The following is a 14,750-nucleotide window of genomic DNA, read 5'->3' on the forward strand; positions in this document are numbered from 1 at the left end:
ATTAGCACGATCAGTAAAGATTAAAAAGATACACATAACCTGTAACATAGAATTACACTCTTGGGTATCAAGCTTACAGAAGCACAGGTTTATGTACTCCAGGAAACATATGGAATAATATTCATTATTTGTAATTGTCAATAAATGTAAACATTTATTCCGTCCAAAGACAGAATGGACAAACCATGGTATAGTCATACAACAGAATAATACAGAGTAAGGAAAATGAATGAATCACAGCTCACACAACAACTTGTATGAATGTTAAAGATAATGCTGAGTGAAAGAAGCCAGACACAAAATAATACATACTGAATGACTATACTCATATTACAAAATTTAAAAACAGCCTCAAATACATAGATTGCATTAAAACTACAAAGAAAGTTAAGGAAATTACTCTCTTAACATTAGGACTGTGATTATGTCAAGAAAGAAGGGAACAAAGTTTTAATCATGAAGGGGCACATAAGGGGTTTCCAGGTTACTGGTAATCTACTTCTTGACTAGGGTTTTGGTTTCACGGGTGTTCGTTCACTTTATAATAATTTGTAACCAAATATCTATGTTCTATGTGTTTCTCTGTATGTAATATTTCAAATACAAAGATTAATTTTAAAAATCAGGTTATATTTTTCTTACCCAAAGCTCTCCAACAGTTTCTCATTCAAAGTCTTTTCCACAGCTTATATGATATGGCCCGTGGCTACTTTTCCATTCTTATCTCTTTTTACTTTCTCTAGTCACAATAGCCTCCAATGCACAAAACACGTTCCTGCCTCAGGACCTTCCTTCAGTCAAGCCTCTCCTCAAATGTCATCTCCTCACAATGGCCTTTCCTGACCACCTCATCTAAACTAGCCACTTCCTGACCCTTTTATCTTCTACCTCCTGAGTCTGTTTTTGTTTCTAGCTTTTAACATTACTGACATATTTGTTTGATTGCTGTCTTCCTGATAAGCATATAAATTTGATGAGAGAGGGACTTTGTCTTGATATGCTCTGGATCCCTAATACCTGGAATACAGCCTGGCTCATGGTAGATACCTGTAGACACGTGCTAGATGAATAAACACGTAAATAATTGCACATGTTGAAACAATTCTAGTCTCATTACATAACAATTCTAGTCCATTAAATAACAAGAAAGCAGGTTTTAGTTTAAAACGAAATTAATTCCAGGTTATTTGGCTGTTACGCCAGAAATAACTGCTGTATCTCCAAGCCAACATCAATTTGGAATCTGTACACGTAACTTCCCTATCTCACCTTTCTATGTTCCCCCCAGTACTTCCAAATCTCTCTAACTTAAATAACTCCAAAAGAAGAAAACTAATCTCTCTTGTTCTGCATAACATTAGTCACTGATTTACTTCCCTTATCAATGCTTAAGGTTCTGTTCTCTTTACCCTCCATTTCCAACATGTGTTTCCTCTGCTGATTCCCCAAGGGGTTCCCCTTTATCATCTACTTATCCCATCCCTCTCCATCTTATTCTTTATATCCCTCTCTTTGCAAAGTGGTCTTCAATTTTTCTAAGTATTTCTCACATTATTCTCTCTCAGAGAAAATATCATATTTTGGTCTCTCTGTAAGCCCAACACAGTACTTCACACACAGCATGCATTTCATTTACTCTATCTGATTCACTGAGTATAGATATGATTCAAATTCTTGAGTTGAATTTTATAGCTTTCAAAATTTACTTCCAGTAAGACTTACCTTGCTTATAACTTCCAGCATTACCAGGAAGAAAAAGAACTGGAATACCCGTCAAAGGGAGAATTTTGTGTTCTTCAGCATAGGATCCCTCTCCATAAAGATACAACTCATATGCGGGATAGCGTTTTGCCAGTTTCTTTGGAAGTTCTATTTTCTACATTAAAAAAAAGTAGTTTCACTTTAATCAGTTTTATTAATACAATTCAGCCTCATCATATGCAATTCTGAATTACGCAAATTTGAAATAGTGCAATATAAAAATATTACTGATATTAAAACCACACCATACACAAAACAAGTTCTACTTGTAGTTTATTCATATAGAGAATCAGTCTTGAATTGTGTATATTCTGAACCATGCAGTCTTTAGGAAAACATAAAAGAGGACTACCTGAACTTCTAACCAATACAAATTACTCAAAATAGCCACTGACAATGGCAGAAAGCACTGGTATATGTCAACAAGTTACATGTTAACATAATTGGATAAGTATCAATTATACTTAGAAATGATAAAGGATTTCCATCATCAAATCAATTCTTTTTTTCCATTTTTAACTATTTTGTAGTGTCTCTCCTTTTACTCAGACCCAACTATCTATTTCAGTTGTTATATCTTCAAAAGAAAGTAAGTTGTTTTATAATGCAGCTTTCTGACTTCTCAACTTAATATGCTTTGGCCTACAATATGTGTAACAAATTAATCTTGACCTTATAGCCATGTCTTGGTCAAGACATGTACACTCTTCTTACCATAAACATTCCAGTGAATTAGTATCTATTTCAGTTTTCATGGACCAGGTGCATGATTTGCTGGCAAACTTTAAACTACCCTGCACTTCATATTATTGTATACCAATAATACAGCAGCTCACCTAACTACTGAGTCAGTAGTTCACCTACATTTTTTTCAGCTTAGTATAAATTATCTCTTAATGTCATCCTCAAAGGTAGACATCTGTGGTAGTAAAGTATACATACACCCTTTTGCTCCTTTTCTTTTTTTATTTTAAAGGAGAGAAACCTTTAAGAATGAAACCAATTACATTGGACAGTAATGTCTACTTATTTAGGTATACATAGATCTAGCAGTGCTGTACATGTGGCATGTGCTTGATAAAAGAATTTAACTATGGAGTGAATTTCAAAACCTGTAAATGTTGCTAACGACTACTGAAAACCCTCGTTGTTCTAAAAAAAAAAAAACAAAATTCTGATCATTTGTGCACCTTCCTAAATATCCCTTTGTAAACAATCTATGCCAATAACACCACAGAAACATCTGCAGAGACTGCAAGCTTATTAAGATACTAGCAATCTTAGTTATCTCCCCAAATACTCAAAATACAGAAATACTAACCCCACTATTCGTTTTATATTTGGTATATGTACTTCAATTCATATTAGTCCCAATACTGATTGTGCACAATACAATCAAAAATGAAAATGACATGATAGTTTACTTCTTTAGGTACAAATTAAATAAAAAGAAAACATAAGAGAACAAAGAAATAGTTTCCTATTTCCTCCCAATTTAGTACACCATTATTCTTTTAGTACAGTGGCTAAACAGAGTTTAGACAAGTCGAAAATTAACTCAGAAGAACAGGAAACTACCAAATATATCTAAAAAGAAATATTTAATTTTCTTGAGACAGAAAAACAAGCAAAAAAATATTTTATATATTTCATAAAATACTATTTTTTTATAGTGAGAAATAATATTTTTTAAAATATGAATGTATACAGAATTTTTCAAAAAGTATGGAGATGGGCAAAGAAGGTAGAACAAAAAAATAAGAGAGGAGGCAAGAATGGTGGGAGTTGTAGGCAAATGGCAAAACTCCATTTCCAGACAGAGTTCAAGTTGAAAGGGAATAGCAAAGACCCAGGAGAGGTAATTGACCACATTGGCAGAAAAAGCGCAGGCATACAAATAGGATGCTGATAAGAAAACAGAAGACGGTCAAGGGATATAAAAGGAAAATACTTATAGGAGCAGGACTCCAATATAAATGTTTTATTCTATATAGTTTATTTTAAATGAGCAACCCCTCTACCATATTAAGATCAATTACCTTTATATTTAAATATTATCTCCACAATCCTGCCTCTGCTGTCCTCCTTCCTTGACTCTGCCTTAGTTCAGGTTCTTCTCATCTCTACATAAACTCAAAAGGTAAAAATTCTAATAAACTCCCAAGTAATAGAAAAATGCTGATTTAAGAAACTAAAATATGTATTTTATGATATTATTTAATTGTAAACTTAAACTGAAAAATAAAGTTTGATTTCCATAACTAACCAAAAAGAAAAAAGATTTTGATCTAGATGAATACACATAGTTTTTAACTTCACATAGTTTTTAAGTTCTCACAAAGAGGTCTCAGTCAGCCCTTTGCTCACCACCCCCCATAAGAATAGTTATAGGGGCTCCATTAAAAAAAAAAAAGGCCTTAAGGACAACTGAATTTTTCAGACTTGTCTCTATCCTTGCCTTCATCTCCCTTCTATAATCCATAGTTCATACTGCTAACACACACACACACACATACAACAAAGGCTTAAGAGAGAGACATCCTTTAAAATCTGGCTCTAATTATTCTTACCTACGTTTTTTTTTTTTTTTTTTGAGACAGGGTCCCACTCTTGTTGCTCAGGCTGCAGTGCAGTGGCACAATCTCAGCTCACTGTAGCTTCGACTTCCCGGGCTCAAGTAATCCTCCCACCTCAGCCTCCTGAGTAGCTGGGACTACAGGCAGCACATGCCATCACACTTGGCTAATTTTTTGAATTTTTTTTTTTAGCAGAGACAGGGTTTCGCCATGTTATCCAGGCTGGTCTTGAACTCCTGGGCTCAAGTGATCTGCCCGCCTTGGCCTCCCAAAGTGCTAGGATTACAGGTGTGAGCCACCTCATCCTGCCCTTACCTACCTTCTTATAACTTACACATGACATGCTTTAAAATGTATTTTTAATATGTTTTTGAATTCAAGATTCAAAAGGATATACATTGAAAAGGATCTCTCCTACCCATGGTCCTTCAGCCATCCAGTTGACCCTAAAAGGCAACCTGTTAACAGTTTGTGTGTGCTTCTAGAGATATTTTACATATATACAAGCAAATATGTTTATCGATTATTTTTTAGTTTTAACATAAATGATAATATATTATAAATACTGTTCATGCAATGTGTCCCAGTGCATTACCACCTTTACATATACTATTTATGCCTCCAATGTTCTTTCAGTACTTCATACACCCTCCATGTCCCAGTTCACTTTGCATCTTCTCTAAAGCCTTTGAACACCCAAGACAAACTTGGATGCTCTCCCTTATATGAAAAGCTCTGTACATACTCTCTTATTGTGAAATTACAAAACTCAGTACATTATATTGTAACTATACATTACATGCCCATTTCTCCCATTGTATTTATCAAGACATAAAGACACAAGGTATAATTTAGTTCTAATTCCCTTTCACCTACACCAAGTAGCTAGATATACCTGGCAAAGACTAGTCATTCAATAAATGACTTTCTAAATAAATAACACACTTAATAACAAAATATATGACTCATATTTTCTTTCTTTTTTTTTTTGAGACAGAGTCTCACTGTCGCCCCACCTGGAGTGCAATGGCACAATCTTGACTCACTGCAACCTCTGCCTCCCTGGTTCAAGCGATTCTCCAGCCTCAGCCTCCTGAGTACCTGCGACTATAGACGCATGCCAACATTTCCTTTCAGAGAGCAACCGTTAGGTTACACATACGAAGATAGCCAAACAAATCACTGTATGAGAGAAACAACTCAGATGTTTCTTCTAAAATTCTGCAATTTGCCTAAAACCATTTGCTACCAAATAAAAGTTTTGTCTTGCTGTCGTAACAGGGCAAGAAGCTTTAAAGGATAAAGTATATTTTGCCTAGTAGGCTTGAGATATGGGTTCGTGAGATGTTCAATTAACTCTGAATAAGTGAATCTGGGAAAACCAGAGGTAGAAGATGAATAGAGATAATCAAACAGTTTTAAATTCAAAACTTCATTTTTGCAAAGAGTTTCAAATTTATGCCCCATCTTTTAAAAAAATGGAGAATAAAACTGAATGTGTTTCAACTACCTTTCTATTTCTGCTGGCTAACTAAAGAAGATGCAAATGAGCAGTAAAAAAGAAGAAAGGCATCAAAAGAAAGAAGAAAACCCAATGACTAGGACATCTCACATCTGGGTATCAACCTGTGAACAATTAGAGAGCTGACTATAAAATATAATTAAAAGTAAGCAATATGTAAAATATCTTTAAAACATTTTTATTCATGAAAGCCATTTGGTTCTCAACAGAATGGCCTCATTTATCCAGAAATCTTACTATGTTCAAAATGACTCATTTCTATAGGCTGGTTTTAATTGTATTTGTAAGATAACATGACCTGGTATGCAAAACAAAAAGACTAAGAATACAATATAAATACTATCATGAATTAACACAGCTTTTTACATCATAAAAACCTGCTAAAAATCAAAAACTTCTGCCACTGTGATTATTACTGTATTAGCAAATTATTAACAGAAGTGTAAAACCCCAAAAAAGCAACTTAAACCAAAATAACTAAACCTAGACTACTCAACAACAATAAAAACCCAAAGAGCTCTTTACCATTAGCTACACTAATTTTCTGTTTTTCCAGTCAATTTATGAGGCAGGAAATGCGTCTGTGAGATCCATATGCTTTGTTCCCAACGCTAAGGAGAACAATTTCTACTTCTGTGAATATTAAAATAGCTTCAATAATTGTAGGAAATCTAAAAATAAATGGGAATTAGTACTGTACTGTTGCAAAATGATTTTAACCAAACTCTTCAATGCGGTACAAAACTAAAGTGACCTACTTCAATCTATTGGGAGTTTCCTAATTATTAAACCAAAAATAAGGAGGGAATTATAATAGCTCTATTTTCAGTTTTTTAAAATACTAAACTAAAAAGATTTGCTTAGAAATGAACAGAGACGACAGTAACATGTCAAAATCTTCTCCTTCAATAGCATCCCTACCAAATGTTTCCACTCTCTTATCATCATAAATGCAAAAGCAAGGTAAGGATCTAAACACAAATGAAATCTAAATTTACTAGAATTTTCCCCATGGGAAAGAATGCTCTTCAGCAATTTAAACCTTAAGCAGTCTTAAGATGAAAATAATAGCAGCGTAATCAAGTAACAGGCTTCCTCCATAATGACTTGTACAAAGAAGCAATCAGGACTTGCATCCTTCACCGTAAAAAAAAAAAACTGCTGTGATTTTAAGAGTATACTAAAAATGTATTTTATCAATATATGTTATCGTGCATATACATTTTATGGTAGGGAATTATTATTATAATAGGTAGTCCATAATTAAGAGAGGCACTTAGAAATAAAAGAATCATTCGAAAAAATTCTCTTAGGACAGTTGTGTAATTTGTCTGCGCCTCTTTTTACAGCTATTCATGAATGAAATTCTAGATCCTACTATGCCGAGCTAACGAAGCCATTGATTGAAAACATTCAAAATGGCATGGAAGCGGTAGGGGTGGAGAGAGAAGGGTTGGCTCTCTCTTAAACTCCGAACCCAGCGAGAAAACAAAAATAGCACCATGAAATACATTTTGTATGCAACTATTAAGAGGCTCGGCTGCTGAGAGACATGCATAAACACAGGTATGCAAACACACAGGCAAGCCCACACACGCACGGCCCCTTAACCCGCAAAATAAGAAGATCTGCAACATCTTTCCAAGAGAGAATCTAGTTTCCAATTCAATGACTCGCCAGTTTACCCATAGGCAAAACCCTGGAGTCTCTAAAAACAGCCTTGGGAACTATCTAGCCAATATACACTCTGCAGACGCTCGGTCCCTTTCTAGAAATGCGAAATCTAGGGGAATTTAGGCGCGTGGGAAGCAAAGGAAGGTCCTGGGGCACGGGTTAAGGCAAGAACGCGAGAGGGATGGAGCTTCGGTTTAGGGAGAAGGGTTGAGGCTGCCTCTCTGGGCATGAGGGGGGCTGGGCCCGGCCAGTCAGAAGAGCTTGTGCCCAGGATTTGGGGCTGGGGAGGAGGCGGAGGGACAGTGGAGTAACCACGAGGACGACCACGAGGATGCTCTCGGGAAATCGTCTAACAAACACCCCACCGTGAAGAAAGGACACAAAGGGTAGGTGAGGGGGGCAGAAAGGGGATGCAGAGTCTCCCCGGGCGGAGAAAACAGAGGCGAGGACGGGACAGGGGGCCCGAGAGGCGCAGAGAGCCAAGGCAGGACGAACCCACAGAAGGAAAAAGGCACCAGGGGCCAGAGTCTTGGAGCGCCCGGCTAAGGAGAGGGCAGAACCTTACCTGATACTCCGGGTACTCAAACATGTAGCTCATACTGCACTTATTCTCCTCGAAGCCGAAGAAGACATCCCACAGCCCCAGGGTTGCCAGGAAGACCATGAAGACATAAAACGCCAGGTTCCAGAGATTGACTGAGTGAAGAAACATGGTGCCGCCGCCACCGCCGCTGCCGCCGCCCCCTCTACCTCCGCCTCCGCCGCGGGGCCCCAAACCCGGACTGAGCGAGCCAGAGACTGTCCGACAGCCAGCCCCGGAGCCGAGCCCCAGCCGCGCGCGCCTGCGCTGATGCCCGGCTTGCCGGCTCGCCAGCCGCGCAGTGCGCCTGCGCGCACCAGGTCCGCGGCGCCTCTGGCCTGGCGACTCCCAGAGCCGAGGGAGGAGTAGGTGTTGCAGCGGGAGCGCGGATCTGAGGGGAAAGAGGAAGAGGGAGAAAGCAGGGTGGGCTGGGCTGGAGGGTGAGGGGAAAGAAGGGAAGTGGGGAGGGAAAGGCGCGAGGAGTGGCTGGCGGGAGGGAAAGAAGAGAGAGAGAGGAGGCATCCCGAGGGGGATAGGCGGAGCGCGGGAGCCCTGGAGCCGGGGGATTGGGCAGGAGGCGGGTGTCAGATGGGTGAATCTGGGGAGGGGACTAGAGCCCAGAGTCCAGAGGCGATTAAGGACCGAGAGCGGACCGAGAGAGGGGAGGAGGACTTAAAAGCCCAGGGGTCATCAGCTGTCACCTCGCAAACGCGTCTCCCTGCGGCAGTTTAAAAACGCTTACCGTTCAATTTTGAAACGGCTCAGGCCTCCGCAATTTCGCTTTTCCCAAAGGTAATAGGGCACACTCACAGCTCTCTGGAGCAGTTAGCTTGAAGAGGGAACAAATGGCTTTATTTTCACTCTTTCACCGCCTACTTGGGCCCAGTAGGTAACAGCGCTTAAAAGCACCGGCTCATAAAAAAAAAAAAAAAAAAACACCCGCAAGCCGACGAGATTCTGCCCTTGGTATCAGATGAAAGCCTGAATCACAAAAAGCATCGTTAGTCCTTAAAAAATGTTACCAAAATATCTATTAGCACTGACGTCCCCAACAGGTATCAGCGTAATCAGTTTGACGCTGACTCGCCTTGCTCTCCAGAACCTCCACCTCTTGGGGAATGGGTTTCACGTTAACTGGAGGAGTCAGTTTAGTCCAGCTTCCATTCAAACTCGCAAATGACTTAATTCCTTTTGAAGAATTTCGGTTTTGTTTTGTACAAAGGAGGAGTTAAAAAAAAAAAGTAGCTCGAAATCAATCACGTGTAGCAGCTTCAAAACACTAGAATGTTAGGAAAAGGACATCACTCTTTAAAGCTGACTCAACCGTAGATGGTGTGTATGTGTGTGTGTGTGTGTGTGTGTAGCTAACCACAGGATTCTTAGAATGGTCTTTGGCACTAAATGAATTTCATTGAATTTGGGCTGATTTTCTGGTATATTTTCCGTGCAGAGGAAGTTTGGCTACAATACATAAAATCAAAGAATTTTAAAACCAAAAGGAAGCTTATAGTTTATCTTGTACAACACCCTGATATTCAGATTACGAAACTATGAAGGAGAGGTGGAGTGATCCTGAAAATCAAGATATTCTTTACCCTGAACAGAAACAGTTGCAAGTCTAAACAAACACAGCTAGCTACGGAATGTGGAGTATTGACGGAGAAAGACAGAAATAGGAAAATGCGGAAGCAGTCTCCTTTTTTGTAAGGAGATAAGTCTGGAAAGACCAGGATAACAGGGGAGCTGTAGGTGGTACTGATCAGGAGGGCAATTAAGTAATATGTCATTGAAATAGGTTGTGTATGAGACGTGTCGTTTTTGTTTGTTTTGTTTTGAGACTGAGTCCTGCTCTGTCGCCCAGGCTGGAGTGCAGTGGCGCAATATCGGCTCACTGCAGCCTCCGCTTCTCGGGTTCAGGTGATCCTGGTGCCTCAGCCTCCAAGTAGCTGGGATTATAGGTGTGCACCACCACGCCTGGCTAATTTTTTTTTTTTTTTTTTTTTTTTTTTTGAGACGGAGTCTTGCTCTGTTGCCCAGGCTGGAGTGCAGTGGCGCGATCTCGGCTCACTGCACCCTCCACCTCCCTGGTTCAAGCAATTCTCCTGCCTCAGCCTCCTGAGTAGCTGGGATTACAGGCACACACCATCATGCCCGGCTAATTTTTTATTTTTAGTAGAGACGGGGTTTCACCATGTTGGACAGTCTGGTCTCGAACTCCTGACCTCTTGATCCACCCGCCTCATCCTCCCAAAGTACTGGGACTACAGGCGTGAGCCACTGTGCCCGGCCTAACTTTTTGTATTTTTAGTAGAGAAGGCATTTTGCTATGTTGGCCAGGCTGGTCTCAAACTTCTGTCCTCAAGTGATCCACCTGTTTCAGCCTTCCAAAGTGCTGGGATTATAGGTGTGAACCATGGAACCCAGCCTGAAATTCTTTATGAGGTGGTGATTTCACTTGGGAATGTCATGTCTGTTATATTCTATTAATAGGTATAGAATGTGTTAAATTTGTAGAATTACACCAACATGACTGGATTATCAAGAAGAACCCATTTTGATCACAAGATGTTAAGAGATAAATGTGATAAAGAGGAATATATACTATAGGGTTTTGACATTGTTGACCATAAAAGAGAATGCATGTAGGGTTTGGGATGGAATTACCAGTGAGTGCAGAGGATTACAAATCATTTGGGGAAGGCTTTAAGTTATAAATAAAGAGGGGGGAATACATTGAGTCTGGGTGCTAAAGAACATCATGGGCAGAATGTCTCCTCTTTATTTCTCCTAGCATGATAGGAGCAGTATTATGACAAATAAACCCAGGGTGAATCCATACTCCCTCATCTCTATCTCAGTGCTTCTTAAAGTTAATGTGCATGTGAATCACTTGGAGATTTTGTTAAAAAGTAGATTCTGGGCCGGGCACAGTAGCTCACGCTTGTAATCCCAGCACTTGGGGAGGCCGAGGTGGGCGCATCATGAGGTCAGGAGTTTGAGACCATCCTGGCCAGCATGGTGAAACCCCGTCTCTACTAAAAATACAAAGAATTAGCTGGGTATGGTGGTGCACACCTATAGTCCCAGCTACTTGGGAGGCTGAGGCAGGAGAATCACTTGAACCCAGGAGGCAGAGGTTGCAGTGAGCCGAGATCCCACCACTGCACTCCAGCCTGGGCGATAGAGCGAGACTCTATCAAAAAAAAAAAAAAAAAAAAGCAGATTCTGATTTAATAGTTCTGGGGTGGGACCCAAAATTCTGCATTTCTGACAAACTACTGGGTGATGCCAATGATACTGGTCAGTGGACTACACTTTGAATAGCACGGACCTGTACTGCCTGAGGACTCTGTTCTGTGGAGAAATCCCTGAACTCCAAGATGACAGAGCTTCCTCTTTTGGTGGCCTTCATGAGTTGTGGCAACTAGCTGCATTGACTGTTCACTCAGAAAGGAGTGGGATAGAGAGTCAATGGATTCTTCATGTTTGTAATCTTTATATCCTAATTTTTTACTGTCTTTTCTCTTATCCATCATTATCCATTCCTAGCTTTACTTTTATATCTAACCTAACCCTACTGAGCATCACTTCAACCACCCTCTGCCAGAGCTGTCAACTGTCTTGACCGCTTGTCTTTCTATCCCACTCTACTTACAAACTTCCAACCTTGGGACAATATAATCTGGCTCTGAGCTCTGACACTACTGTATCTGACTACTGCTAGAGAAAATGACACAGTCATTTGAATTACTCTTCAAAAATACTTGGCCAGGCACAGGGCTCATGCCTGTAATCCTAGCACTTTGGGAGGCCGAGGAGGGCAGATTGACTGAGCTCAGGAGTTTGAGACCAGCCTGGCCAATATGGTGAAACCCCATCTCTACTAAAAATACAAAAATTAGCCAGGCGTGGTGGCGCATGCCTGTAATCCCAACTACCGGGGAGGCTGAGGCACAAGAATTGCTTGAACCTGGGAGGCAGAGGTTGCAGTGAGCTGAGATCTCACCACTTCACTCCAGCCTGGGCAACAAACAGAATGAGACTGTGTCTCAAAAAATACTGATATATGTTTCTGGTCACCACCTTCCTCTTCTATATTTCAGACCACCACTTTTTAAGTTCCCTGCCACTTTTTAAGCTCCCTACATTTCTTCTTCCTTCTCTTTTAGTAGATTTTTAGTACATAAATTTATCTTCATATTACAGAGATAATTTTGATTTTCAGATGCACATTGCTTCAGCTTCTCATTCCTAAGTTCATTATCTTCACCCAGTCTTAATTCAGTTAATACATCTAAAGTGTTTGGCACAATGACTGGCATATAGTAAGCATTACCATGGTACTTTGCTATCCTTAGAGGACATAAAAAGCAAATCTCTCTGGCTATGTTTTATGTTCCCATCTCATGCTCCTTTCTTTTCAGGAAGTTAGTTCTATCAGGTTAAGGTCTCTATCAATCTCTCCCTTTCTATCCTCCCTCCCCAAAGCATATAAATATGTGTTGTTGTTTTTTTTCAAAAATCTTCCTCGTGACTCTCACCTGTAGCTCTTCTCATCTCAGTCAGGATTCCTAAAGATGTGATCAATACTTATGTCTAATTCCTCATCTCCCCTTCATGTCTCAGCTACACTGTAATTTTTGCCCCCCTCCCACTCCCATGAAACTTTTCTTGCAAAGGTAACCATTGACCTAATTACCAAATCCAGTTTACACTTTTCAGTCTTACTTGATCGTTCTACTACATTTGCCACTTCTTTCTTAAAACACTGCCCTCCATTGTCTTCTGTAACAGCATTTTCCACTGGTTTTCTCCTGTTGATGTAGCCTCTCAGTCTCCATCTCATGTGACTTACTTTTTTTACTTATCCCTTACATTTTATTAATCCCATGATTTTATTCCCAGTCATCATTCTACTTTCCAGCATAAAATCCTTCAGTGGCCCCTCAGAGCCTGAACTCTAGTCAGGATTCTTTTGGTTGCAAGAACACAAACTAACTGCAGTTAAAATGGGGATTTCCTTTTTTTAAGGTAAAAAGGAACTTGGGAATCCAGAATAAGCTGACAAGTTAGTACACACGCTGACTTCAGGGTGTACACATTTCCCTCATGGCCACTCCCAACTCCAAATTTAACCGACCTTTTAGCTAGTCACTACTGATTATAACTCCTCTTGTCAATTTAGATCCAAATCCTGCTTTGGAGGTTGGAAGGTGGGATATCTCTCATTGATCTAGGTGATTCTTTTGAACCAGGACTCACATAGCAAACACTATTAAATAAAGATTTAGAGTAAATAGAACTAGAAAGGTAAATAGGAGCCAAAACCGCAGTAAACAGAGCAGAAAAAGGAATATGAGTTTTATACAATAGGTAAGTGGAAGCTACTGAAATGGGAAGTGTTAAGAGCTAATTGTTCAGGAAGATTCAGCTTACATCAAAGTCCAGCTGGACTGCATGGCATAGAGTCTCTAATTCAGACCAACAAGAACTGTGTATTTAGTCCAGGTAGAAGAATAAAAGAAAAGTAGTTTTTGTTATTCTTCATTATAAAGAACTATAAAGAATATTTGGTTAACTAATGAAGAACAGGTCAGTCAGCTAAAATGGAAAGGTTCCCAAGATTATATCATTAAGGGAAGGAACAAGGTGCAGAACAGTATATATGTATGTTGTCTTTTGTGTGAGAAAGAGAAAGAGAAATACTGGAAGGAAAATGAAAGTAAGTGTTACCTAGAGGCAGAGGAAATGAGGTGAAGGGGACAGGAGTAGAAACAAAACTTCTCTATGGATTTTGTGTGTTTGTGTGTGTGTTATGGTTTGAATGTGTCATAAAGTGCATGTGTTAAAAACTTAATCCCCAGTGCCATAGTATTAGGAGGGTGGGGCTTAATAAGATGTGATTTGGGTCATGAAGGCAGATCCTTCATGGATGGATTAATGTTACTATCAAAGGAGCAGGTTAGTTATTGTGTGAGTGGGTTATTATAAAGCAAGTTTGGCCCCTGGTACCTCTCTCTGTCTTGTGTACTCGCTTCTGCCTTCCATCTTCCACCCATAGGATGACCCTCTCCAGATGCCAGCTCTTGGACTTCCTAGCCTCCAAAATCAAATAAACCTATTCTTTATAAATTAATTACCAAGCCTGTAGTACAGCAGCAGAACATGGACTGTCACCTCTCTATATATCTTTTGACTTTGAACCATAAAAGTGCAGTAGCCAGTAGAAAATAAAATAATTTAAAAGCAATTCTATAATTGAAAATTGAAACAATAAATTTAACTATAACAAATACTTATGATAAAACTATTGTTAGGAATTAAGATTTTTCAGTGCCAGAGAATAAAGATGCATTAAAACTCAAAGAAAGGTTTTCAAAGTTGATACAGCCCAAGTGTCTTATAGGTAGTAGGCTGAGGAATACAGACTACCTATTCAAAAGGACAATAAGAAGAAAGGAATTTTGTACAATGGGGATAATCAGGGGTAATCCCTCAGGGATAATCATCCCCGTCATACAAAAAATGTAGGACTGTAAGGGAAACATTTAGGAAACAAAATTATATATATAGTTATTCTCAACTATGCAAAATGCATAGAAAAATGTCTTCAGGGAATATGAAAAAAATGTTAACA

The 14,750-nt window shown here is 39.4% G+C and overlaps 1 protein-coding gene across 7 annotated transcripts in view; it reads right to left on the bottom strand.

The window, feature by feature from the left end:
• PGAP1 (post-GPI attachment to proteins inositol deacylase 1) overlaps positions 1 to 9,947 on the bottom strand; it is an 88,850-nt gene extending 78,903 nt beyond the window's left edge. For all 7 annotated transcript variants that reach the window (XR_010136071.1, XM_054549618.2, XM_063712955.1 and 4 more), the window contains exons 1-2: positions 8,099 to 9,947; positions 1,723 to 1,876 (exon numbers count right to left, since the gene is read on the bottom strand). Coding sequence is in view for 6 of the 7 variants with exons in the window: in XM_054549618.2 (XP_054405593.2) it covers positions 1,723 to 1,876; positions 8,099 to 8,635 (691 nt within the window). In the remaining variant the exon portion in view is untranslated. The remainder of the gene's footprint in view (positions 1 to 1,722; positions 1,877 to 8,098) is intronic.
• Positions 9,948 to 14,750: the final 4,803 nt, after the last annotated feature.

The sequence above is a fragment of the Pongo abelii genome, chromosome 11 (genome assembly GCF_028885655.2).
Source record: "Pongo abelii isolate AG06213 chromosome 11, NHGRI_mPonAbe1-v2.0_pri, whole genome shotgun sequence".
In the NCBI taxonomy this organism is placed as follows: Eukaryota; Metazoa; Chordata; class Mammalia; order Primates; family Hominidae; genus Pongo; species Pongo abelii.